Raw genomic sequence first — 27,408 nt, 5'->3', positions numbered from 1 at the left:
TTTTATAAGATCACTGATGCCATTAGTGAGGGCTTCCTCCTCATGACCTAATCATCTGCATCTCCCAAAGGCTCTATTGATACCATTGTTTAGATTTGGCATTCATTATATGAATTTTGAGTGAACATAAATATCCATAAGATAGTGATACTTAAGCAGCTTATTGAAACTTTTACAGACTCATTTTGCTTAATTTTCTTTTATTCACTGAAAGAGCTATGACAGATCTAGAAAAGGCATGAATACAATGAATAAATAGCATTTTAGCATTTCCTACACAAAGACTCTAGCACTATAACTTTTTGGTTTGACAGCATGAAGTTTATCTGGTGTGACTTTGTTTGATACAATATCATTTTGCATTTGAGCTTATTTGGAAGCAAATGTATTTTTTGGCTGTAAAAGGACATAAAAACATAGAAAATTTTTTTAATGTAAATAATTGTGTTTAGGGGGAAGGTCCTAAAGCCAACTCTACTCAAGGGATGCCTTGGTAGCAATGATTGTTAACCATCTGGAGTGACAGAAGAAAGTGATATTGGGTAACTAACATCTTAAGAAGTTTCATCTCAAGTTTTTGTAATATTATAGCAACAAAAATGGAATATTAATTATGCTATTGGGTGCTCCATTGTCGTCACAGGGGTGGGCAGTTTCATCATTTACTGAGTACATACTGATTGATCTAATTAGTCTGTCTGTAATATGTGATATATGGAAGGAGTTTTAAGCATAGTAATTAAATGTAATTAACAAAAGTAAACACTAGGACCACTGGACAGTATTTTAAATACTTATGAATCTTTTTTTAGCTACCCATGTGTATGATGCAGTGTAAGATAAATTCACAATTACTTATAATTTGTATTGTCTGTCAGCTGGAACATCTTAATCTTAAGATGGGTATGATAACTATCTGTGGCAGCATGGAAAAAAATTGCAGGAATATTGCTTTATGTACATATGAATTGTTTTTTATATGGCAAAACCATTTGCCCAAGGCAAATATCCACAGTTTTCCTCAGATGCTAAATATCAGTGCTCAGAGTTTATTTTTAATGTTGGGAGTACTAGGTTATTTCCATTTAGCTAGATTTGTCCTATTGTGACAATTATGGAAGAGCAGATGAGTTAATTAGGCTCTTTTCCATGGGATTCTCTGTTGTCTGTTTTGCAATACTGTGTTAACAGTGAAATAAAACACAAACTGTTTCCACAGATTTCTGTTCAGCCTGTTGTTTGTTAGTCAAGTAACCTTGGATACCCTGTGATGAGTTGTTTGGAGGCAGCTAGTCTAACAGCTAAAGGCCTAATAGGCGTCAATTCTTTAAGAAATAGTAAGTTTAAAAAACTAGAATGTAGTGATGAAGCGCTTTAAAAGCAATATCCACTGCGTTTGACATTAGGTTTCTTGTTTTCCATAAATGTATACATTCTGTTTTGGCAGGTTTTAAGAAGAAGCAGCGACGAAGAGAAAGTTCTTTGTCTGGTTCGACAGCGTACAGGCCACCACTGCCCAACAGCTGTGATGGTGGTGCTCATCATGGTATGGGACGGCATTCCTCTCCCGATGGCTGACAAATTGTACTCACAGCTTACCGAGAGTCTCAAGTCATACAATGGTCATCCCACAGACCGAAGATGCACGCTCAATGAAAAGTAATCAAATCTGTTTTGTACTGTTTTAACATCAGTTTTATATCTTGTTAAATTGACTACCAAGTAATAGACATATATATATTATAGGTGAGAACAGAATTTTAGGTATTATGCAACTGAAAAGAATGAACATTGCTTAGAAGGGAGACTTTATTTCATAGTGAGTTAAGGCCATTTTAGGATATTCTCTTTAATTCTTCCCTTGTTTCCGTTTTGACACCTGATCCTTCTTAGCCCTGGAGTCTGAAAGAGAGAGATTTTTCTATAAAGGATCAGCTTCTCCATAGGAATTGTACCATTTTCCATTTTTCTCTAGCAGTGTAAAAGAATATCCATTTTTCTATAGCTTTCATTGTAGTCAAACTTGAATTTTGCCCATTTAATAGGGGATGCTGCTGCTGCTAAGTCGCGTCAGTCGTTCCGACTCTGTGCGACCCCATAGACGGCAGCCCACCAGGCTCCTCTGTCCCTGGGACTCTCCAGGCAAGAACACTGGAATGGGTTGCCATTTCCTTCTCCAATGCGTGAAAGTGAAAAGTGAAAGTGAAGTCGCTCAGTCGTGTCCGACCGGCTCTTCGAGACCCCATGGACTATATAGCCTATCAGGTTCCTCCGTCCATGGGATTCTCCAGGCAAAAGTACTGGAGTGGGTTGCCATTGCCTTCTCCGATAAATGTCTTCAATTTCTTTTGATTTGCATATTTCATATTATGACTGAATATTTTTTCATATGGTAAGAGCATCTGCCGTTTGTGTTTTAGTTTTTTAATTTCATTGAAGTATGGTTGATTCACAATATTTGTTCATTTCAACTGTACAGCAAATTGACTTTGTTTTGTATGTTCAGTTCAGTTCAGTCGCTCAGTTGTGTCTGACTCTTTGTAACACTATGGACTGCAGCACGCCAGGCCCCCCTGTCTTTCACCAACTCCCGGAGTTGACTCAAAATTCATGTCCATTCAGTTGGTGACGCCATCCAACCATCTCATCTTCTGCTGTTCCCTTCTCCTCCCACCTTCAATCTTTCCCAGCATCAGGGTCTTTTCAAATGAGTCAGTTCTTTGCATCAGGTGGACAAAGTATTGGAGTTTCACCTTCAGCATCAGTCCTTCTAATGAATATTCAGGATTGATTTCCTTTAGGACTGATAGGTTGGATCTCCTTGCAGTCTCAGGGACTTTTTTTTAATGTAACTTATTATATCTCTTTTCCCTTACTGTATCTGAATTTTTTGTGATATTTAAGACCATTTTTCTTTCACATGAGCTCTAGAATAATTCACCCATATTTTCTTTTATTTCTTGTTGAAATCAGAAATTTTTAAAACAGAAATCATTTAAGATTTATGCTGGACAGAAGTGAGAAGAAGGGATCCATTTCTATTCTTTTTTCCTTTTATCACAACTCTACTTGCTAAAGAGTTCCTCTTTCCCCCTTGACTCAAAATACCAAGTTTATACAAAAATCAAATCCTTTTTCTTATGAATTCTGTATATTATAGAGGCATTATACTAGCTCACCATTCTTGTTTTTTCAAGGCTTTTTAAAAAATGTTTCTGCTTTCAAATGAACTTCATAATCAATTTGTCTAGTTTTAAGATAAATCTAATGGTATTTTTAATGGGATTAGATTAAATTAGAATAAACTGACATTATTCTGATATTGAATCTTACAATCCCATTAAAAGATTTTTCTTTTCATTTGTTCAAGTGTTTGTGTTCTTCAACAGTGTTTTGTATGATTTTCCTCAAAAAGTTCTCTTTTTTTAAAAAAGAAATGTTGTTATACAAATTATAAAATATCCCCTCTCTAACCTCCTCATAGGATTGTTTGTATATCTTCCAGAGTACTTTTTTAATGCTTAAAATCATTTCATTATGCTTTTTATTATTTTTCTAATACCAATAAATATGTATATATAATTTTAATATATCTACTTTATTGTGTGGCTTCATAATAATAGTAATACCTCTAATATAAAGAAACTGTTGTAAATTGTGTACATATAAGCTTATTTTTCCCAATAATTCATAAATAAGTTTTATGCTATTTTACTCAATGTAGATCAAGCCTATTTTTTTTAATTTATAGTTGCAGAAATGAGGCAAGAATACTTCAATGAATTCTTATATACCCCTTACCTTACCTATTTGTGGCATCATTATTTCTAATTCCACAAATAATCACACAATACACATAAGCTTACATGTCATTATCATTACTGCTCTTTTCTATACTTTCTTCTGGATAATTTGTGAAGTAGTTGCAAACTTTTAGTTCTAAATAATACTTCAGAGAATGAGGTACAGTACAATTATCAGTACAATTATCAAAATCAGGTACCAGGTACCAGTACAATTATCAAAACCAGGCTATTTCACTTGGATAAAATGCTATTCTCTAATTCAAATATCATCTACTTTCCTATGAGGTACTGCATACTAATTTTCTCCCACCCAGGCTTTGATGGAATAAGTTATTTTGTCTTTTGGGTTCCTTGGTACTTTTATCTATATTTTTTCAGTGTTTCATAGCACTGTGTTTTTGAAAGGGACAAGGTAATTTTGCAAACTGTTGCTCAATTTTTGATTGTCTTCCTGATTCAATTCAATTCAGGAATTATTGGCAAGAATATTACACTCGGTTCATAATATTAAGAGCTATATTAAAGTCTTTTTGTCTCATCATTGGTGATGTTGACTATTTAGGAGACAATTTTAGGTCTCATAGTTAATAGCTAAACTACATTCTCAGTTCGGGAAGATCCCTGGGAGATCCTCAGGGAAGCCAGTATTCCTGTTTTCCTGGTGGTTCAGACGTAAAGAATCCGCTTGCAGTGCAGGATACCTGGGTTTGATCCCTGGGTTGGGAAAATCCTCTGGAAGAAGGCATGGCAACCCACTCCAGTATTCTTACCTGGAGAATCCCAATGGACAGAGGAGCTTGGTGGCCTACAGTCCATGGGGTCACAAAGAGTTGGGCGTGATGGAGCGACTAAACACAGTACATTTTTCTACTTTTTTGACTTCTTTGAAATTCTGCAATTTAAAGTTTCTCTTCTTTGATACTCTTTGTATCTTATTTTTTTTCTTTTCAAGTAATTGTAATCTTTTGCTCCCTTTAAAGTATATGTTTTATCTTTGTGAAAATTAGAATAATTGAACTATTCCTTCTTCATATTCAGCATTTTCCTGACTTTCACAATCAAATATAGTTTTGATCAAAATCAAATTTCTATATTCTTTTATTTATCATTTTTCAAAAATGTATTTTTAAGTCCAATGAGGTGCTATAATTTTCAAATTCTGATAGGAAACTGATCTATGATTAAAATCCAGGCTTTTTATTTCTTACCTTGGATATCTCCAAATCAAACAAGGTTATATATATTCCAGATCTGTATGGTTTCTTGCCTTTTATTGGATTTATAATCTTGAACAAACATTTTAATTGAAGCTTTAGTTACGTTCAAGTATTATTAGCTTAGTGTTGTTAACACTACCTTAGATAAAATAAGTAATGAAATAGATATGTTAAAATAATTTCATTATCCATCCTTGCTTCCATATATATATATGAACCTGAAATGTTCTGTTTGAGGTATTATCCTACATTATCAGTTCATTCCCTTGCAATTATCATCTTACAGTCGTACCTGTACATGTCAAGGAATTGATCCAGAGACTTGTGGAGCTTCCTTCTCTTTTGGCTGTTCATGGAGTATGTATTTCAATGGCTGCAAATTTGGTAGAAGCCCAAGTCCTAGAAGATTTAGAATTGATCCAAGTTCTCCCTTACATGTAAGTGTCCTTTTTACTTATGAATTATACTTATTAATATATAAGTACATTTCTTTAAATTTTTTTTAAATTGTAAAAAATTAATATTAGAACGTAGTGACAAAATAGTAACTATATGTGTGTGTATATGTATATATAAGAAAATAGTTTAAAATTCTAAATAATGTAGGTAAAATCTTTAATTATCAACCCAAATTCCAATTGTCCCTGACTCCCTCCTTCCCTCACCCTAAAGAGAATTCACTGTTAAAAAAAAACCTAGAATTTTATACCCAGCCAAAGTAGGAACAATGAATAAAGCTATTTGCCAACATTTCAAAGACTCAGTAAGTTTACTACCCACAGCACTACTATGAAAGAATTACTAAAGGACGTAATCCAGAAAGAAGATATATGAAACCGGAACCAATCTGTCCGGAACACGAGGCCATGGTGAGCAAAGAAATTAGTCAACCTTATTGTTAAGTTTAAATTAAATAAGTTGAGTACTTACATTTTTTAATTGAAATAACAACCTATAAGTATAATTCAATACTCTTCTCAAATCAGGGGTGGGTAGGCAATGGGAGGGGGTGGGGCACCTATATAAATTAAGTGTGGCAATGTTTTATGATTTGTTTGGAGTGGGGAGAATTTAGATAATGATTAACTCCAAGATCAGTGTTTTTCAAGCTTTGTGCTGTGACCAAGAGTGTAAAAACATTTTATACTACAAGTAACTATTTGGAAAAATATATCTTGAAATGAATAGATAAAACTATCACAAAATAACATTTAGCCTTACTACATATAACAAAGATAATATTTAAATATTAAAAAGTTAATATCTGATAGTTATTGCTGAGGATCACTGATGCAGCAAAACATTTTTTAAATAAAATTTCATTTCTTTAAATTCTAGTTTTGACCTACCAAACTGAATTCTTAGCCCACTAAAGAGTCATGACCCACAGCTTGGAAAATACTGCTCTAAATGTTGTCAGAAATATGTATTTGAGAAGTGTATATTTAAAAATTTTTAGATGAATACAAATATAATTTATAAGCTTTGAACTAGTTGTGGGAAAAAACCCATTCTTCAGTCAGCAAGGTTAGTTTAAAAAATGTAACTGAGATATAAGATAATATCTAATTGGGATATAAGATAAATAGGAAACACAAAATAAAGCAACAGGAATTACTCTAATTGTATCTATAATACAAGGAATGTAACATCTTTCAGGAAAGCTCAGAATAAGTAAATAATCCCTTTAAAGATTAATCAAAATTATTTGTTCCCATCTACTATAATAAAAGAGGGAAATCACTCTAGAGAGCACTGTCTTTTGCAGATAAAATACCTTAGAAGAAGTCTAACAAGAAGTTTATCAGACCTTTAGGGAGAAAACTATACTAAAAGGACATATAAAATACCTGATAATGAGAAGGTAACATGTTCAAAGATCAGAATATTGGATAATGAGATGTGAATTCTTCCTTAAAATAAACCTTAAAATTAAAGTTAATTTTTTTCTAAATAATTATCTGATGAAGCTGCCATATTCTATAACACTCATATAATAAATGGACGATCAGTTTTTGCTTATGGTTATTATTAACAATGAGTAATGTTTATGTAGTGTTTATAATACAGGAAGAAGCATTCCTCTTTTCCGGAACTGAGAAAAGACCAGTGTGAGGCTCAGCAGGCTAGGGAAAGTGAGGTGCATAGAGTGGCCTTTAAGAATATGGGAAGATCATTGAAGAATGTTAAAGCAGAGAGTAATAAAATGATACCTTTTTTTTTTTTTAATGGAATGTCTCTGGCTGCTCTGTGGACTGGAGTTGGCCAAGAGTTCATTTAGCAAGATAGGCTAGCTATTGAAGTGAAGTGAAGTGAAGTCGCTCAGTCGTGTCCGACTCTTAGCAAGCCAACGGACTGCAGCCCACCAGGCTCCTCCATCCATGGGATTTTCCAGGCAAGAGTACTGGAGTGGGGTGCCATTGCCTTAGAATAGTCCAAAGAAGCGATAGTAGTGACTTAGAATGTGGTTGTGAGAGAAGAAATGATAAGTAGTAGTTCTGGACAGGTTGTTAAAACTAGGTGCTATTCCTTGACAAAGGGTGTGGTGAAACAAGACTAGGTTTATAGAAGACAGATTATCGATTCAGTTTGGATGCCCTGGCTTGGAGATTCTTAAGAGAAATCCAAATGAGGCTGTCTGGTCATTAATAAGAACCTCAGGGTTAATATGTGATGCAGGTGGGTAGTTGTAGGCACTGATGTGGAGATGATGACCCGAGAGATAAGGTACAGGGTGAGAAGGGCAGAGGGATGTAGGGTGTGAGCCCCATTGTGTAAAGATCTAATAAGAAATCTCCATACACCCACTTACTCTAATGAAACAGTTAGTAAGGATTTTTATAATATGGATAAAGAACCTGCATTCAATAATAATCATCTTTAAATGTTTTAATTTTTTCTATTTACGTGCTTTATTTCATTTGTATACAAGAAATGTTACTTCATAAGATAAAAAATTGCCCAACCTGACTAGTGACACTGAATGATTCGTAACATTCTTCTAGCAGTAAAACACAATTTACCCTACCCAATATCCAAGTGCAATAAAATGTAATAAAGTCTTTTAACTAGCCATTTAAGTAGTAATTCTGAAGTTTTCCTCAAATTATGTGTCAATATAGCCAGGAAGGATTTTTTTTTTTTTTTGGTCAGTGGTCTGACCTCCTTGACTGTATTTATTAAGCTACATTAAGTAACAGATATATAAGTAGACAGATGAATAGAAGAGAGCAATTTAGATATAGACCCTATGTATATAAATTTCCTTTTCAATGAACACACCAACCGAAATGAGTAGGAAACTAAAAGGATTATCACTGGTGCTTTGCAGTTGCCAAGACTGGGTCTTGTTATAAAGCACTCAAGAATTAACTTCCTATGTCTACATTGCTATGTGGCTTTGGCTTTTATAATAGTTTGCTGTATACCAGAGGTGAACTGATCCTCAGGAAGGTTTTCCTTCCTCATCTACCAGATCACAAATGAGACAGAAACCTTCAAACCGCTGAAGCCCTTCATTGCTGTCAGTTCTTCATCACTTGTCTTTTGTGACTGATCATTTATCAATCTCTGATTTGATTTAGGATACAATCATCTCTGAAAAACTATCACAATGTTTTTCCAGCTAGTGTTACTAAAGGCTCCTTCCTCTCCTCCATACCTCATACTGTCATCAGTGGCATTTTTACTACTCTTGTCATGACAGTTGTCCTTCGAAAAAAGTCTTACATGTTTCTACTATCATTAGACCCCAGAATCTTGATAAAGTGTTAAGGCTTCTCCACAGTTCTATCAAATCTTCCTCAGTTTGTAGACATTACTGTGTAGAAAATAAAACACTGGATTTAGACAGCCTATTGCCTACTTATTATATTTGAAGCTCTTAGCACGGGGATCTGATACACAGTATGTGCCTTATATGCGTTGCTCTCCCATCTCTGTTATAGAACCTTGTTTCACTGTGAGAATTCTTCCACATCTCCACTTGCCACCAGGAAAGTTGTCTTGATTTACTTCAAGTGACCTCTACTATTGAATAAATATAAAATGTGGTTCTTGTTGTGACATGAGCAGCTTTGTAACTTACCTCTAACACCAGTTAGATTTCTCATTAGCTGATAACATAGACTTCTAATTTCAAAAGACTAAATCTAAGCATAACAGTGACTAATAATTTAGATTTATGGTAGCAATCATGTCATTTTCTTTGGTAGCTTATCAGGGTAAGTATGAACTGTGCACCAATAACGAACATATCAGCAGTGAGGTATAATTCATTTTCATATGTTATATAAATTCATCACTCATATGTAATTATGAAACAACTTTTATGGACTGTCTTTTCCTATAGGAAAAAAACCTTGAAGATAATTTACAGAGTTTGGCTACAGAATTAGCTCCAATTTATAAGCAGTATGCTCCAGCTGCTTATCAAAACCAGGTATGTTTTGGGACCTTATATAGAGCTTTTAAACATGGTTGAAATTTACATCTAAACAATGTCCTTGTTAACAGAAATTGTTTTGCAAATTTTACCTCAATGTAGATCTTTTATTGACAGTTTTAAAAATTATCTAGTGTTTTTTTTAAACAGTATTAGGGCAATTGAGGACTTCCCTGATGGCTCAGATGGTAAAGTGTCTACCTGCAAAAAAAGAGATCTGGGTTTGATCCATGGGTTGAGAAGATCCCCTGGAGAAGGAAATGGCAACCCACTCCAGTACTCTTGCCTGGAAAATCCCAGGGCCGGAGGACTCTGGAAGGCTACCGTCCTTGGGGTTGCAAAGAGTAGGAAAGGACTGAGCGACTTCACTTTCACTTTCTTTTCATGGCAATTGAATTAAATATCCACAATGAGATTTAATTCAATTAGGAAGTGGGGGAGATCAGGAGATATTAGCCACAGGGTACAAACTCCCAGCAATAAGATAAATAAGACCTGGTGCACAGCTTGTTGGTTATATTTAATAATATTGTATTATACTTAAAAGTTTTAATTATGTCTTAAATGTTACCTCTACACACCAAAAAATTGTAATTATGTTTAACCTTATTATGGTAATCATTTTGTAACATATACATGTATCTAGTGATCACATTGTACACCTTAATCTTACATATGTTATGTATGTCAGTAAAATCAATCAAAGTGAGGTGGGAAAACATTTTTTAAAGAAAAGAAAAGGATAACCATACATTGGGAGAAAATAATGGTAAATCATATAGCAGACAAAGTAGAAATAAGTGTAAAATACCTTTTAAATGTAACCAGGGAATTCCTTGGTGGTCCAGTGGTTAAGATTCCTCACTTTCACTGCTGAGGGCAAAGGTTTATCTCTGATCAGGGAAATAAGATCCTGCAAACTGAGCAACTATGCCAAAAACAAACAAAAATGAAAAACATAACCAGGGGTGCATATTTTTAAAATATATGATAAAAATTAAATATTTATTTGTATTATCATGAATAACAAGGTCTCTTTCCAATTCCATTTTATTTATTTATTTAGCTAGGCTGGGTGCTGGTTGCAGCACATGGGATCTTTGGTCTTAGTTGCAGCATGTAGGATATAATTCCCTGACCAGGGATCAAACCTGGTCTCCCTGCACTGGGAGCCTGGAGTCTTAGCCACTGGACCACCAGGGTGCTTCTCTAACCTTTCATTTTAAACGGTTACAAATTGACTTTCTATACTGTTGTTATAGACCTTGAACACTGGATGCATGATCAAAGCACTATATTAGTCTTTTCTCCTAATGAAATATTTCAGGCTACTCTTCTTATTTACCCGCCACCAAGTATCAGTGTCCTCCTGTTGCCTTCAGTGATTGTCATTTTAATTCATATAGCCTCAAATTCTTTACCTTGAATATTACTAAACTACACAATCACTGTGATAATCTAAATCTCTGAAATAATAAGTGTAACTAAGTTATAAACTTGTCATAAAGTGATTTTTTATCTTTATTGAAGGTGATTCTTTTTGTCTCTTAAAACTGTGGGTAATTCATTACTCTTCAGGTGGCGCTTGAACATATTGCCCGAGAATGTCGGCTTGGGAAGAAAGAAGGTCGTCCTTTCTCTGGGGTCACTGCTTGCCTAGACTTCTGTGCCCATCCCCACAGGGACATTCACAACATGAATAATGGGAGCACAGTGGTATGTACCTGGGTAGCTTTTAATTCTAAAGATTCCATCAACACAGTCTCAAGCTGAGATCCTGATATCAACAGTGCTCCCCAAAAGTTATAGAACCAGCCTGAAATATTTTTTTGAATGTTTCAAATTATATATTGTGGTAGGTTTGTTGGGATGGAGGACTACATGGTTATTCAAAGCTACCACTCTTGGCTATCAAACTGGTAGGTAGGAAGTTAAGCTAGTTAATGTTTCTTTTTTTGCCATCTGTACTTCATGGGTTTTTGTTTGTTTGTTGCCCCACATCACGGGCTGCAGGATCTTAGTTCACTGACCAGGGATAGGACCCCATCTCCCTTGCACTGGAAACGTGGAGTCTTAACCACTGGACCACCAAGGAATTCCCCTGTATTTCAGGGGTTTTGTGAGGGAACTGTGTGCCAAAATTTTAATGTTGGTTCTTAATACTAGTTTGTAGGAATATTTAGAAGAAATATTTGCACATATATGTGGTTGTTATGTTTACAGCCATGGAAAACAATCACATGCTTCTAGCATGAAATCAATCAAAATATATTTGAAGTAAGGAGAAGATCTCAGGAGAGATCATGCAATAGTCCTTTTATAAGGGAAATGAGTTTGCTTTAAGTAGATATCTTCTTACCCAGTAAAACAGAGAGTGATTGCCTCTATTTCTGAACTATACCAGTTTGGCCTCTTTGAAGACAGAGCTATGATTGTTCCACTTTGATTGAAAGTGTACCGTCTGATCCATCAAAATGCAGTCTTCCTTCCTTCTTTGGTCTGTGCGGTCTACCAGCAACAGATTAAGGAGCAAAAATAACTTTTTTTTGGTGTATCATGCCTTTTCACTGATGTTGACTCTGGTCTCTGAGACTAATGTTATTTTCAAATGTTGAAATTTTACGAATCCATCCAGATGAATCTTAGCTGAAGAGTAATTCAACATCTTGCTTGGCTAGTACATTTTCCATGAGTTCCTTCATTAGAGATAATTATTAGTGATCAGGTTAGATTAGGTTGAGAATCAAACTAAGTTTTGGTTCCCCTTCTCTTCTTATGTATTATTCAGTGCTTGTTCTTTGCACTTCTCTTATTGCTTATGCAATGAGGCACATGCCTAGAACTTGGCGTGATGCTAGATTTCCCCACCTCTGAAAACGTGAACTGAAAGTTTTCTGCCAACTTTTCTTCCTCCTTATTTCCCTGGTCTTTGTAATTATGCTCTTGTCTTTGTCCCCTTCTTAGTCTCCCTGTGACCAAATAAATTGAAGTAAACATTTATAAATGAAATATTCCAATTCTAAAGATTATTATTTTAAAATTATTAACAAATTACACCGTAAAGAGTTCAGTGTTTCAGGCCTTGATGGTAAATGTGGCAGTAGATGTTTAGAAAGGCATGTGACTTTAAAAACCTTTAACATACTTCATTATCTGTATCCATCAAGTTCTATCAACTTGGAGAAATCAAATCTTGCAGTTTCCAGTCTTAAAATACTTTGCTGTCTTAGGAAGAGATCTTAGTTGTGGAAGAAATGTTTTAATGAAAAATAATGAGATCATTGGATAAATTTTTGTTTTGAGATCATTGGGTATATTTTTGATGGCTCTTTAATGACATTTGAAAATTAATTACCATTAAAATATTAATTTATGATAAATATAATTTTATGTGTCAACATCAGGAATTTCATACATTTCCCTGTATTTTCATTTCTCTACAATGAATAGAAATAATTTAGAAAAAAATTTTTTTTCCATTGGAGTATAATTGCTTTACAATATTGTGTTGGTTTCTGCCATACAGCAACACGAATCAGCCATAAGTAAACATATGTCCTTTTCCTATTGAACCTCCCTCCCACCTCAAAAATAACTTATAAAGTAAAGAGAAGGCTGAGATTGGCTATATTCAAGACAAAATTTTTATTTTTAAAATTTATTGATTTTTGGCTGTGCTGGTCTTCGTTGCTTTGCGCTGGCTTTCTCTAGTTATGGTCATTGGCTGTTCTTGATTGCAGAGTGTGGGCTTCTCATTGCAGTGGCTTTTTTTGTTGTGGAGCATAGGCTCTAAGCACACGGGCTTAGTTTCTGCTTGGTGTCTGGAATCTTCCTGGACCAGGGATCGAAGAAGGTGTCCTCTACATTGGCAGGTGGCTTCTTATCCACTGCACCATTGGGGAAGTCCAAGACAAAGTTTTCTTAAAAAGTCCTATATTACATCCAAGAAAAAGACAGACTTACTGTTATACTCCTAACTAAAATCAAAATGGAGCAGAACAATTATTTATCCAGATAAAATATTTCAGCGAATTTATTTTTAAAAGTATTGGGGTATATAAGTCCTGTTAGAAAATGAAATCTGGGCTTCTTTTGCTTCATTAATATCTGCCAAATTTTTTAATGAAGAAGAGAAAAAAAACTCACCTTGACAAACAGGACAGGGTAATATATGTGTAGATGAATTTCACTTAGAAGCAGAAGTGAAAAAAATCATAGAGAAAATCACAGCAAATTAGAAAATTCCTCATGATTTAGCCACCTTTAACCAAGGAATGTGACATTATTCAAATAGTAAGAAATAGTGTGATTTGTAGCCTGAAGTAATATCTTTTATTCATTGCTATTTAATATGATGATAGTGAACAATTCAGTAACTATTAACTGTGGAACAAGATGGAATAGAACAAAGAAGCCTTCATATTGAAAATATTATAAAATGCATAAACACATATAATATGTACTTAGAAAATCAACTCAAAATTACACTGGTCTGCTTAAAAACAATTGATAAGTTACTCATATTGAATAGCATTGAGTAACTTGATATATAAAATATTTTTCCAAAATGAATTAACTTATCACAGTAACCAATTGAAAATAGTTCCCTTTCACAATGGCAACAATAAATAGGTAGGAATCACTAAGAAGGTAGGAATAACTGTGATGAATGTGCAGGATCTCTGGTTCCCATTTCATGTTTTCTTCCTATCAGGTCTGCACTTTAACACGAGAAGATAACCGCTCATTTGGTGTTATTCCTCAAGATGAGCAGCTGCATGTGCTTCCTCTTTATAAACTTTCAGACACAGATGAGTTTGGATCAAGGGAAGGAATGGAAGCCAAGATCAAATCTGGGGCCATCATGGTCCTTGCACCCCGCCAGAGAAAAAGAATGCGATTTACTCAACCTGTTCCTCGTTCTGGGAAGAAGAGAGCAGCGATGATGACAGAGGTTCTGGCACATAAGATAAGGGCTGTGGAAAAGAAATTTATTCCTCGAATCAAGCGGAAGAATAATTCAATGGCAAACAATAGTAAGGCTTCATCACTGCCCCTTTTAGGTAAGGTTTATGGACTCTGATAATCTTCTGTGCGCAACTTCCATTGGCAGTTGCATTTGCACTTGGCCTTTGCAGCTTCATCTTTGCTACTCTTTTGAGAATGAGGCATTATGAAAGAAAACTTTAGATCAGATACCAGTCAATCCAACTAGCTAATTATTTTTATATAGTTCATTTAGAATTCAAAGGAAGACACAGTATATTTCCATATTCTTACCAGAATTAAAAGTCAACCAGAAAGTGACCTATCAGTATTTCTTGGTATTTTTTCCCCCTCTATTTATACTTAAAAAAAAGTACAAAACCAAAGCATGTTCCTATTGTTTGTTCCCCAGCTATTGTGAACCAATAAGCTGTCTCAACACAGATAAAATGACATCACTTCCTTGAAGTCTTACTTCGTCAGCTTCAGCATCAGTTTAAGTAGTTCATTCAATAAATATTACTGAGCACTACTTTGGACTGTTCTAGGTACTGTAGCAGTGAATAAGAGGGGAGATAGTGCTCTGAAAGAATTCCATTTGAACAGGGTTGTCATAAAAGGATTGACTGAGAAATTTGTGTAAAGTCCTAAAGAATATGAGAATCCGCAATGTTTTTATTTGGAGAAATAGCATTCCAGGTAGCAGACGTGGCAAATGCAAAGTTTAGGAGAGAGGAATTTACCTTGAATACTTGATATAAGCAAAAAAGCCATTATAATTGGCGCACAGAGGGCTTCCCAGGTACCGCAGTGGTAAGAAATCCACCTGCCAATGCAGGAGACTCAACAGATGTGGTTCAGTCCCTGGGGCAGGAAGATCCTCTGGAATAGGAAATGGCAATCTGCTCCAGTATTCTTTCTTGGAAAATTCCATGGGCAGAGGAGCCTGGCAGGATACAGTCCATGAGGTTGCAAAGGGTCAGACACGACTGAGCACATGTATGGTTGGAGCAAGGTGTGAAATGGGTAGAACAGCAGGATATGAGATCAGAGAGGTAAGAGGGACATCTGAGCAGTTCACCCTGGGCTTTGTAGATTGCTGTAAAACTTTGGCCTGTATTGTGAGGGAGAGGAAGGTTTCTGGATATTTCATCATAGAGAGGGGCTATGATCCGATTCAAAAATAACATTCTAGTTATTGGATTGTAGCTAGAGTCAGATGGGGCAGAGAAATATTAAGGTGTTGATAAACAAGCTATCCATTAACAACTTAAGAAAGAGGCAATGAGGCTTGGATCAGAGTGGCTAATGAGGAGGACATGAGAAATGTCTGATTCTAGATGTTTTGAGGTAGAATCAATGGGATTTCTGATAGATTTAAATCTGGAGTGTGGACCAAAAAAGTGTAAAGGTTTACCCTGATGAAATCTGAAGCTCACTTTTGGACATGGTAAAAGTTCAAGATACCTGTCAGACATTCAAGTTGAGGTGTTAGGAAAGCAGTTGAATAAGAGTGTTATTCAGAGAAGATGATTCTTTTGTCGTGACCCTGATTGTCTTTGATAACTTCCTTAATTTTCTGTGCTGACAAGATGTTCTAGGCTCCTCTTATATAATCCTGCCCCATATCTAAAATCAGCCATTCCTCTAGGGAGCCTAAAAAACTAATACTATGAATTTAAACTGATACTCAAAGTCAGAGCTACAAGGTATTCTTTAACTTCTTCGATTTTTGTATTTTTAAGAAAAGTTGTTTGTTTTTTTTTAAGATGAGAGAACTGATAGTGCAGACTTTATATAACACTGGGAAAGATTCAACAGAGTTAGGGAAGAGGCGAGGAAGAATTATCATTCCTTTATGCTGGTAGCTCCACTTTACAGATACTTAGGTTTATTTTAAGATTCACATATCTGGTTCCATGCTGCTTGTTTAAGACAGTCATAACATTTTCACCTTTCTGTCATTTCCCAATTGCATCTTTACATGTTATTCTTTTAAAATATGTACTCTATTAGTAGCCAAATGTACAATATTTGCCCTATAACTTCTTGTTCTTTTGTAATATAACCCATGAGAGCTTTTTCTTCTTCTTTTTTTATTGTTTTAAAACAGCACCACTTTACTTTTGCTGTTTTTTGATTCTTAAGATCTACTGCTTTTGCCTTTCAAACTTTTTTTTTTTCCTTTTGTGACCCCATGAACTCTAGCCCACCAGGCTCCTCTGTCCATGGGATTTCCCAGGTCAGAATACTGAAGTGGGTTTCCATTTCTTTGTCCAAGGGATCTTCCCGACCCATGGATAGGAACAGGCAGGTTCTCTACCACTGAGCCACCAGGGAAGCTCTACCTTTCAAGCATTTTGCTAGAACTTCTGAAAAGGAGAACGTCCTCAAGAAAAATGTTTCCATTTGATATGAGATTTGCATGGATATGTCAGAGTGGATGGCCCACATTTTGGCCAATATCATCATCATAATAAATTGCTACCTACTTTGTGAGAAAGAAATGCAGCTTAAATACACTTGTTTTGAGGTTACAAATAGCTTATTTATGTTACTTCCTTTTGCTTAACAATAAACTTTGCCAGTTATGATGCTTTTGCTATCTAGAAATCTTTATCAATTGTTACTTACTTTAATTTTTTCAGAAATTTGATCATGCAATATCTAAAATGTATCTAAACAGTTCTTTGGGTAGTGAAAACCTGCTGTCCCCATATTATCATCTGCACTGCATTCTGATGTATAGTTTTAATATTTACTTCATAGCCAATTAGGGTCATTTCTAGTATCGTACCATTTTAGACAATGGACATCCTGCTAAATTTGTGGACTTTTTAAATGATTATTTCCAAAGTAATCAATTCTAAGTAAAAATGTATTGAATGAAAAAGCATACCCAAACCACCTATAATTTTTAATGTGTGCATATGTCAGACTTTAAATAGAACAAAACTGACCATCATTGCCATCATCTGGTTTTATTCTATTCATCTTTGTATTTATCTTTAAAAGACAACAACTACCAAATTAGTTTATGTTTATCTTTACATTTGGTGTCCTTTTCTCTGTTTAGGAAATAAAACAGAGCCTGCGCAACCTGAAATAAAAAGTGAAACTGAACCCCATCTTATCTTCAAAGGTTCGGACAACACTAAAAGCTACTCACCAACCCCGTCCATTCCTCACCCAGGGAAAGAGGCAAACTTCGCTCCAGCCTTCTCCTGGTCCTCTAAGACTGCTTTGGTCACAACAGCTCCTTTTAAGAATGATGGATCACTTTCGTACGGGTTTTCAGAAAGAGGAAGCAATCCCCACTGCGTAATGCCTTCTGCGAGACACAGTGGTGCTAATGTAGCTGCTGGGGAATGCGCTGAAATTGCACAGCCTAGTGAAGTGGTTCCTCTTCCCACCTTGTCTACTCCTATGACAAATTCCCTGGGTTATTCTGAGCCTCCCATTGGCCCATCTGAGCAGCTAACTTCCAATCAGCCAAACCAGCAGCCTCCATTCATTACTTCTCCTCATGAGCTTGCTTCCTCTCTGGTGGAAGAAGACGAGCAGCCTTCTGAAGCAGATGAGCCTCCATCAGACGACCCCCTGTCAGACGACCCCTTGTCACCTGCTGAGGATAAACTGCCCCACATTGTTGAGTATTGGTCAGACAGTGAGCACATCTTCCTGGATGCCAATGTTGGCGGCGTGGCTATAGCGCCTTCCCACGGCTCGGTTCTGATCGAGTGCGCCCGGCGGGAGCTTCACGCCACGACTCCTGTTGAACACCCCAACCGAAATCACCCTACGCGCCTCTCTCTTGTCTTCTACCAGCACAAAAACCTGAATAAGCCCCAACACGGTTTCGAACTAAACAAGATTAAATTTGAGGCAAAAGAAGCTAAGAATAAGAAAACTAAAGCCTCCGAACAGAAAGACCAGGCAGCTAACGAGGGTATTGAACTGTCCACAGAAGTTAATGAATTTAGCCAGATTCCTTCTCACAAAGCGTTAACATTAACCCATGACAATGTTGTCACTGTGTCCCCTTATGCTCTCACACACGTTGCGGGGCCCTATAACCATTGGGTCTGAAGGCTTTTCTCCCCTTCTTAATGCCTTTGCGAGTGCAGTGTATTTTTTCAAGGTGCTCTTAAAAGAAAGTCATGTTGTCGTTTACTATAGCTTCATCTCACCCATTTGAAGGCTGAGGTTAAAAAAAAATTGGGGGTGGGTATTTCTTAACTGTGACTATATTTTGACAATTGGTAGAAGGTGCACATTTTAAGCAAAAATTAAAGTTTTATAGTTTTAAATACATAAAGAAATGTTTTGGTTAGGTGTTAACCTTGATAGAATCACTCAGTTTGGTGCTTTAAATTGTTTACTATGAAACGAGTCATTTTTAGAGGATTTTAACAGGTTCATGTGCTATGATGTAAAATTAAGACACACAGTGTTAACTCTACACAGCTCCTGGTGCTTAACCACATCGACACAAAAATAAGCTGATTTATTATTTCATGGTGCCATTGTTCCAACATCTTCCAATCATTGCTAGGAAATCGGCATATTCCTTTGAAATAAACCAATGAAGTGTTTTCTCTCTTAAAATATTTCTCCTGTATAAAATAATTCATTATTGTTAGTAATGGTTGGAGGCTGTTCATAAATTGTAAATATATATTTTAAAAGCACTTTCTATTTTTAAAAGTAACTTGAAATAGTATAGTATAAGAATCCTATTGTCTATTGTTTGTGCATACTTGCATACAAGAGAAATCATTTATTCTTGCTGTGTAGAGTTCCATCTTGTTAACTGCAATGTGTATCCTAATCATGTATATGGTTTGTGTTTTTTAAATGTGTCCTTTCTCATTCAAAGGTTAGCTACTTATATAAAATAGTTAGATCATGCAAAAATTGTTAATTCTCTGTAAAATTGGAATTAGGAAGCATATCACCAATATTGATTAACTTTTCTTTGGAACTAAATAAGAGTGATCTCTTCTGATTGAGCAACAATGGCCCTGATTTACTTTTACCCCAGCTTTTGTAATATAATCCGTAAAAGATGTTTCCAAAAGGAGATGAGACATAAGATGATTCTGAAGAGTCAAATGCTTCTAAAGTTTCAAGGTGATAAAATTAAAAAATTATGTGGCAAGAACCTTATCTACCCCTTATTCATTCTGAAAGTCATTCTGGTTCAGAAGACAAATAAAATTCCTGTAGAAATTTTTTTGATAGTAAATTTCCTATCATCATCATCATCACACATTGCCCCCCTCACACACACACACACACACACACACACACACACACTCTCTAAATAAACAGTAGGGATGGTATCCTAAACATGGTTTGTCCGTTAACAGCTAATCCAAAGTAGTTTATCTAAGTATATTGTTTTGGGGAAATGTTAACTTATCTTTTTCTAGGTAACAGGAAAATAGGCATTCCAGTTATTTTAGCTCTCCCATTATTTTTCCCATTGCTTTATTGACTCAACTTATAGCAAAGCAAAAGTGATTTCCCAATTAAAATGTTTAGAACAAGAAGAAATTTCAATGAAATACTTGATTCTGTTAAAATGCAGAGGTGCTACAACATTCAAAGTGTCAGATTCCTTGGGAGTATGGAAAACCTACTGGTGCTTCTCCCTTGGAAATGCCATAGGAAGCTCACAACCGCTAACACTCACATTTCTGGTGCAAAAGCAAACAGTTCCAACAAGCTATCTAAAGGAAAACTCATTGTAACTTATATTAAAATAATATATGGTGCAAAGTATCAGTTTCAAGCTTTTGACTGATTTTGACTAAAGGAATATGAAGGGATTGTAAATAACAAAATGTCCATTGATTGACCATCATCTTGTCAAGTAGATTTCTGCTTCTTGAATATGTAAAATAGAGTAAATCATTGACTTGTTTTAGTATTTTGTGTGCCTTAGATTTCTGTTTTAAAACATGTATATTTTTGTGAGCCTAAGGTTTCTTATACATATAAGTATATAAATAAGTGATTGTTTATTGTTTCCGCTGCTTCAATAAGATGTTACTAGTATTAGACTATCAGGAATACACCCTTGTGATATTTTGTTTTAGACTTTAGGCCTTAGGTCCCACCAGAAATTATTTCCTCAACAGATTTAATGGATAAAGTTGTAAGAACCTTTATCCATCCATCCGTCTATCCATTCTCTATTCAGTTCTCATTGAATGTCTGCCAAATTTAAGTATTAGCTTTGTTTTTCTTTAAGTCACCACCCTGACGTAGTAAACTTAAAGAATTAAAATCCCAAAAGGTACTGTTTTTTTTTTTTTTTCCAAAAACAGCAAATTTCCTTCAAAACAATCCACTGTAATACATCTGCAGTTATTTAAATCAGTTTGTCACTAAGTTTGAATAAATTCCTTAACAATCTAAACTTGAAACACCATTGTTGACGTAGGGGAACATTCAGATCTGTGAAGTTAGTTGCAATTTACCAAAACGAATACATGAAAATACCCTATCTCAACTAAAATATTTCCATTCTCTTATTGTAAGTAGCACCATGAATGGCTTGCCTCTACTGATAACCCCTTGGTGGGAACCACATATGATTCCTGCCTTGTTGAACTCTTTATTTCCCAGGTTTCACAGTGTACCATCCCATTGTGTGCCCTGTGATTTTTTTTCAAAGCTCATGCTTATTATATGTCCTGCAGGATTGTGATTGTATGCTGGCTTTACTGTTTTTAGAATTCTCTTTATCATGAAGCAAGGAAATAAATTTGTTTGAAATGACATTTTCACTCAGAAAACTGGTCATCTAACATTATTTCTACACTTACGTTTTACTGTAAAACCTTTTGCTTTACCTCTTTTATAGCCTTATGTTTCATCTTCTGCCTTTGTTCATGGTGTGATAATTGAATTCATTTATACTTGGCCCTTAAGTTAGCCCAACCTGTTCATCATAGTCTCAAAGTTACCAATTATAATGAGAGAATAACTCCTACTTGATGTAGAACCCTACAAAATGTCATGTTGCCCTTCAATGTCTCTTTAATGGCTCTCAGGCCATTGATGAAAACAGTTTTCTCTTGTGCCTGTCAGCCTCATCTTCATATTTTCAATTCATCCACAAAGTATCAAATAGATCATATCATAAACCTGATTGAAACATATTGAAAATTGAGGCTAGCTGAAAATGTATAGCTATAGGTAAAGTTTTGCAAAATGTTTGCGTCTTAAATACGCTTCCACATTCCTTATTATGCAGTCTGCATGTGGATGAAATAATTTCATTTGTTAAATATAGAATTTCAACTAGATGAGATTCATAAGCAATTTACTTAAGACATAACCCCAATACATAGTTAATTGAATGCATACCGCTGTGTAAATGAGGTACCGAATTCATATGAAGTAACCTACTTTCTAATGTTACTACTTCAGTGGATTCCTACTGATTATCATTTATTTCACAACAGCATGTATGAAAATAACCCCAATCTATTTAAGTTTAGTATTCTTAAATTATATCTTTTATCTTGGACGAACTTATGACATTGCATGACAACTTCCACCAATAATGGGCACAGCATTTCCTTTGAATGTGCCCAGTAAATCAGTAGCTGTATGTGACCTTTAATATATAGCTACCTTCTATTTCACAACTTCCTGATGCATGGAAATCCTTTTTGTCTAGATTTAGTACAACTGGGAATTTTGATCTCTTGTAGAAATTTATGATGAGAGTTGTGAAATAAGGTAAAATAGTGGCCTCACAGCCCTGGAAGATACCTTAGAAGTCATACAGTCCAGTCACTGGGGCCCAGACAGATGTCAGTGTTGGTGTTCAATTATGTTTGGAAATAAAATTTAAACAGTCAAATGAAGGCCACTTTTTGGTTAGGAGGACTATAGGAAAATTTGATCTGCTCACCCACAGGGGACTTTATCACTATAAAGTAATCTTATCTTTGGTACAAGTCAAAATAAAATGGCTTTTGGGTTCTTTTTCTGAGCAATTCAGGGTAAGAAGTGAAATTGAATCAAGATTTCCCTGCCTGTAGAGTTTTGTGGGCCTTTTGTGGGAAATCTAGCTGACTTTTACCTATGAAGCTGTCCTGTTAATTCATCTCACAAAATGTGGCAATTGTCCTATTTGCTATTTCAATAAATGAAAATCAAGTACTGATAGAGTACAGGTTTTTATTTCCCCTGGAACAAGTGTTTGGCATATAAAGGGAGTTATAAAAGACTGAATGGTTGGAATAATTGGGGAAAGTATATTTCCATTGTATATATTCCCTAGCCATAGTTGTACAGTCTATCCACATTCTTGCATAGTTGGCCTCACAACAGAGTCCTAGACTAGTTATTTTGATGGGACTGTCTATGTGTGTTAGAATACTGTTTTGTGCACAGCTCCTAAACTTGCCCGTAAATGTACTGAACTTGTGTAACTTTGATGTCAGTGATATGGCACACTTAACCAAAATAGAATTCAGTGCCCTGATTTCTGAAGAAGTCTGGATTTATTTAAACCAAATTAGGCTCCGTGTTGAGCTTTCTTCTAATGGTTTACAAAATGATGCCAGGAGCCGTCCCTCAGAACTATCTGAGAGACCGCCTCATGGGCTTGAAGTCCTTAGAAGTTTCGCTGAATAAAACATAATTCTTAACTTGGCAAGTGAAAAAAAAAAAGATGCCATCTATGGCTCTGAAATAAAGAATTTGGAAAGAATCAGTATGTTCTTTATCAGAAGTGGAATTTGTGTATTTTCTTGGAATATATTGAGAATCATTGGAATCTTTGCTTTTCTCTAGTGTATAAAATAAGAGTGTGAGTTCTTATGTTAATTTTGGAGATGGTGGAGCTGGTTTTAATGCAGTACATCACTCTTCTTGTCCATAATGAACTTGACAAACTAATTGTCTGCATTCCGGCATCTGGACGACTTCCCTTCAATGCCTGTTTCTTCTCAGTATCGAATTAAATACCATTGTTGACTTCAAAGGGCATGTGTTTTGTTCCTTCAGGTAATCCAGGTGTATTTGTCACTGCTTATTTTCCCTTCTGTGAGGGTCTCACCTTGTGTTTGTCTTTTGCACTGTTTAATATCTCTAGCTGTAAAAGTCTAACATTAATCATTTCTCTTTTGTTTGTACTCCTTTCCCATCCCTACTGTGATGTTCATGATCTTCCTTGGATCATAAATTTTCTTCTAGTTTGCTCAGCCATAGATGTCCCTTAAATTAAAATAAATCTTAGTCTAAGGTAAATGTTATATATAAACGGATTTAACCCCTTTATGTCTGAGTGCAACTTTGGAAACCCTTGGTTAAGAGTATAAACCTAGTTTTCCTAAAAAAAAAAAAAGTCCTAGTAGCTGTTACGAAAAGCATTCTCTCAATCACCACAAAAAAAAAAAAAACAAACACCAAAAAAGAAAACAAAAAACCTCAACTCTCAGAAACATTTTCATTTTTGGAGAAATAATATTGGAAAGTAATTTGGTTTCTTCTCCATCTGGCTAGGTATAAACTTGCATCTTTGAGCAGAAACTCTGGTATTATTTTTCTTTTCTCATTTTACTGCTGAAGCTACATTGTCAGCAAGTGTACTTTCATTCTTTTTACAGTTTTTAGTCCTTTCCTCTGATTTTCTTTAAGACTGTTGCTTCCACTCTCTCTGTTCTATCTTCATTCCCCCATGTATGTCCCTTACACAGATACACATGGTTCATTTTAAGAATAGCAGTGAACTTGGTCAGTTGTCTTTTCCTGTCTTTTAAAATCACTTCATCAATCAATTCTTTTTGGGATAATATCAAAAAGAATTAAAAGCTTTTAGTCAGCCCTTTTGGTTAAGAGGCAAATTCAGTTTTTAGGAACCCCCAGATTAGCATCAAGTGCTCTTTACCTATCCCAGTGATGTTTGACCCTCAATTCATTTGTTAGTGTTTGAATGTTTTACAAAAAGTTGCTTGAGAAGTTAGATATTCTAGCACTCCAGCTTTGCTATTTCTCTGTAACACATCATACTAATTATCAATTTTCTGACCAGTGACTTTGAATTAGTGGGTGTGATCTATAGACTAGATAGTATCTTCTCTCTTTTTTTGGCCTGTTTTCTTCCTTATCTCACAGCTCAATTTTGTGGATGGTTTCTGTTTTCTAAGGTAGATTTATTCCTTTGGAATTTGGTTGTTGGCAATAATAGGAACTGTTTTATAACCTGGATGCGAAAAGTTTTTTTTTAAATGGACTGAAAGTAATCTGAAGAGTTCTTAATTCAGTCATCAGAAGTGCTTTCTTCTGAGCACAGGTGGAGGAAGTTAAGGGGCAGAAAGGAAGAACTGTGTTCCTATAAGCAGCCTGTGGGTTCACCTACCAGCTCAAAACCACGTTATAATGATTCTACTCCTCACTCCATACCAGTTTCTTTCCAAAAAAATAGCAACTCAAAATGAGGAACCCTTTTGAAAGAAAATATGGAAGTAAGAATTATAATACTTGTACTTTATAATGTTTTAGGCTATCAAACTCTTTCCTATCTGCCACTTTTTTCTCCATAATGCTGATGGTTGGACAGAGAACAATGTTCCCTTCTTATTGGTGATAAAGCTGCAGATTGGCAAGAAAAACAAATGACTTTCTCCTAATCACAAAGCAAGTCAACTCATTTGAGACTAAGGTAATAATTGCAGACTGCTGAACAGATTTCTTTGCCATAAACTATGACTTAGAGAGTGTTACTGAGTGAATATTTTGTCCGATCTAATCTAAGAATAATACAAAGTCTACTTATTGTACAGAAAATACGCTTCCGAAGTATTTTGTTTCCACTATTTATTTTAGCCAGCTATTTTCTTATGCATATATTGGAAGGTCCGGTCAGATTCATAGGACTTGTGTATTAGGGCTTAGATTAATGAAGCTTTATTTTTACCCCTGTAAAAGTTTTTTTTGTTGTTGTTTTGTTTAAAGAATGTCCCCATACTACTGAAACAAAGGGAAACAAGGTCAACAACTCATAATCAAAATTCAATGGTTTTGTAATTTGAAATGGTTGAAGGGAATGTGCTGGGTAAACTGATTATTTTAGTTCCCAGGCGTTCATGGTAAACATGTAAAATTGTTGACATCTCTCAGAAATAGCTCTGTCTCCCAGTTATTTGAATTTGCTTTTTTTTTTCTACTTTTCCAGCCATGTAAAATCTGTGTCAAAGGTTAAATATACCTTTGTTCAGAGAGTTAAGAAAAATAATAAGATGTACTAGTTTTTAGTAAGCTCTTTATAAAGAGGAAAGTTGGGCTACTTCATCAGTATATTATGGGCTACTAACAAAAAACATAGTCCAGACTGTTCTAAAAATAGTCAAATAACATTTTTTGTGATTCAGTTCCATAATTGCCTACCCTAATGCTTCTCTGTGATATTGCTAAATAAATCCCTGATGACTTTACAAAAAGAGCTCTTTAAAAAAAAAAAAACAGATATACGGTCTTTTTTTTTTTTTTTTTTAACTTTTATGAGCTAACATTGTGATAGGTGCTTTAAGAGAAATATTTTTCCAGAATGATTTTGTAGTAAAAGTAAAGGGCAGCTTTTGTATTGTCATGTCTGGGTGGATAGTCATCTTTCGGTTACTAAGAAATCATGTAGTGTTCCCTAAAGAGAAGCTCAAAAATCTGCTCAGCAGAAAGAAAAGTATTGATTATCGGTTTCTTCATTTTCTCTTATGCTATGTGGTGACCTACCAAATAGATTCACAGGTGTATCAATATCTGTTTGGAGGATACCGATTATGCTTATCATTAGTGGGAACAAAATATTCAGATTCTTCACCATGGTGAAGTAGAGTAGTACTAAATTCCCAATAGAGAATTATCGATTTTACAAAATAATATTTATGTCTCCAGCTGACGTTTTCCTCTCTTTGGGGTGTATTTACTATTTATTTTGTATCTTTGATCTTTTTCTTTGGAAGATTTTACCTATTGCTGTCCTACTGTATTAAATATCCCATACAATGAAATAGGTTAGTAAAGATTTTAAAACCCCACAAATATCCATTTTTGGCTCTTAACACATGGGGGGAACAGTTTTTATAAAAGCACTTCAACATGTAGAAGGGAAAGATAATCTTCATTATGATGATTTCAATTCAGGATCAATAGGTAGTGACTCTGCAAACAAGGGAACACTTACCAGCAGTACTTGAAGACTTGTGAGTTGGGATTGCATGTTACTTGAAAGACCTAATTAAGCTAAATTTTGGTGCACAGCAGTTGTACATGATTTCATGTTTATGTAGCAAAATGCTTTGAAATGTACTAGTTTTGAAAAATACATGTAAAGATAGTTGTGAAAATTGTCTATTATATTTTCCTGTGTGTCTCATTTATTTAGAGCATAAAGTTTCTTTTTTAGTTCTAACTGAATAAGGCTAAATGAATACTGTAATTGAAATTATATTTTAAATCTTTGTCATGAGTTTTTAAAAAAAAAAAAAACTATTGCAAATTGTATCATTCCTGATTACACAGAACTTTGTGGGTGGTTTTAAATAAATTTTATACTTCTATTTTGCACCTGGTGGTCTAATTTTTCTTTCCTCTTCAAAATCATATTTTTTACATTTACTATCCAATAAAAGTCACATATTTTTAACTACACAGGACTATACGATTTATTTGGAGATAACCAAATATATGCATTGGGTTCAAAACCAAATCAGGATGGCTGTAGCAGAACCCTTGCGTTTTAAACCATTTAATCCCCACAGTGATGCTATTAAGTAAGGGCTCTTACTAACCCCACTTTACAGATGAATTCAGGAACTTAAAGTGGTTAAGCTGACACCCCTAGTAATTAGCAAAGCTGTTAATCAACCTTGTTCTATATTGACTCATGCCCTCCCTTGGATTTATCATTATTTTAATAAAACTTAATTCT

General features: G+C 35.0%; 1 protein-coding gene and 1 long non-coding RNA gene across 11 annotated transcripts in view; one reads left to right on the top strand and one right to left on the bottom strand.

Moving 5' to 3' along the window:
- The window catches only part of TET1 (tet methylcytosine dioxygenase 1), a 132,383-nt gene extending 111,124 nt beyond the window's left edge, over nucleotides 1–21,259 (top strand). For 5 of the 9 annotated variants that reach the window (XM_086382635.1, XM_086382636.1, XM_086382643.1 and 2 more), the window contains 7 exons: nucleotides 1,448–1,659; nucleotides 5,310–5,460; nucleotides 5,806–5,892; nucleotides 9,375–9,464; nucleotides 11,046–11,183; nucleotides 14,182–14,530; nucleotides 17,530–21,259. In XM_086382635.1, coding sequence (XP_086238761.1) covers nucleotides 1,448–1,659; nucleotides 5,310–5,460; nucleotides 5,806–5,892; nucleotides 9,375–9,464; nucleotides 11,046–11,183; nucleotides 14,182–14,530; nucleotides 17,530–18,542 — 2,040 coding nt within the window. In that variant the 3' untranslated portion in view covers nucleotides 18,543–21,259. Of the gene's footprint in view, nucleotides 1–452; nucleotides 543–1,447; nucleotides 1,660–5,309; nucleotides 5,461–5,805; nucleotides 5,893–9,374; nucleotides 9,465–11,045; nucleotides 11,184–14,181; nucleotides 14,531–17,529 lie in introns of all 9 variants that reach the window. The other 4 variants (XM_086382637.1, XM_086382644.1, XR_015157096.1 and 1 more) reach the window with 3 other exon arrangements.
- Nucleotides 13,094–17,841, bottom strand: LOC147343004 (uncharacterized). Of its 2 annotated transcripts, XR_015157102.1 has the most exons (3): nucleotides 17,623–17,762; nucleotides 14,378–14,443; nucleotides 13,094–13,398 (listed from the first exon to the last, which is right to left on the bottom strand). It is a non-coding gene; the product is annotated as an uncharacterized LOC147343004 (long non-coding RNA). The 2 variants fall into 2 exon arrangements; XR_015157103.1 differs by lacking the exon at nucleotides 14,378–14,443 and having other exon boundaries at nucleotides 17,623–17,841.
- Nucleotides 21,260–27,408: the final 6,149 nt, after the last annotated feature.

Source organism: Bos grunniens, chromosome 28 (assembly GCF_055505025.1).
Source record: "Bos grunniens cultivar Pamir isolate PY7600 chromosome 28, Bosgru_T2T1.0, whole genome shotgun sequence".
NCBI classification, from domain to species: Eukaryota; Metazoa; Chordata; class Mammalia; order Artiodactyla; family Bovidae; genus Bos; species Bos grunniens.
The sequence above is the reverse complement of the archived record's forward strand: the minus strand, read 5'-3'. Positions and strand labels throughout refer to the sequence as shown.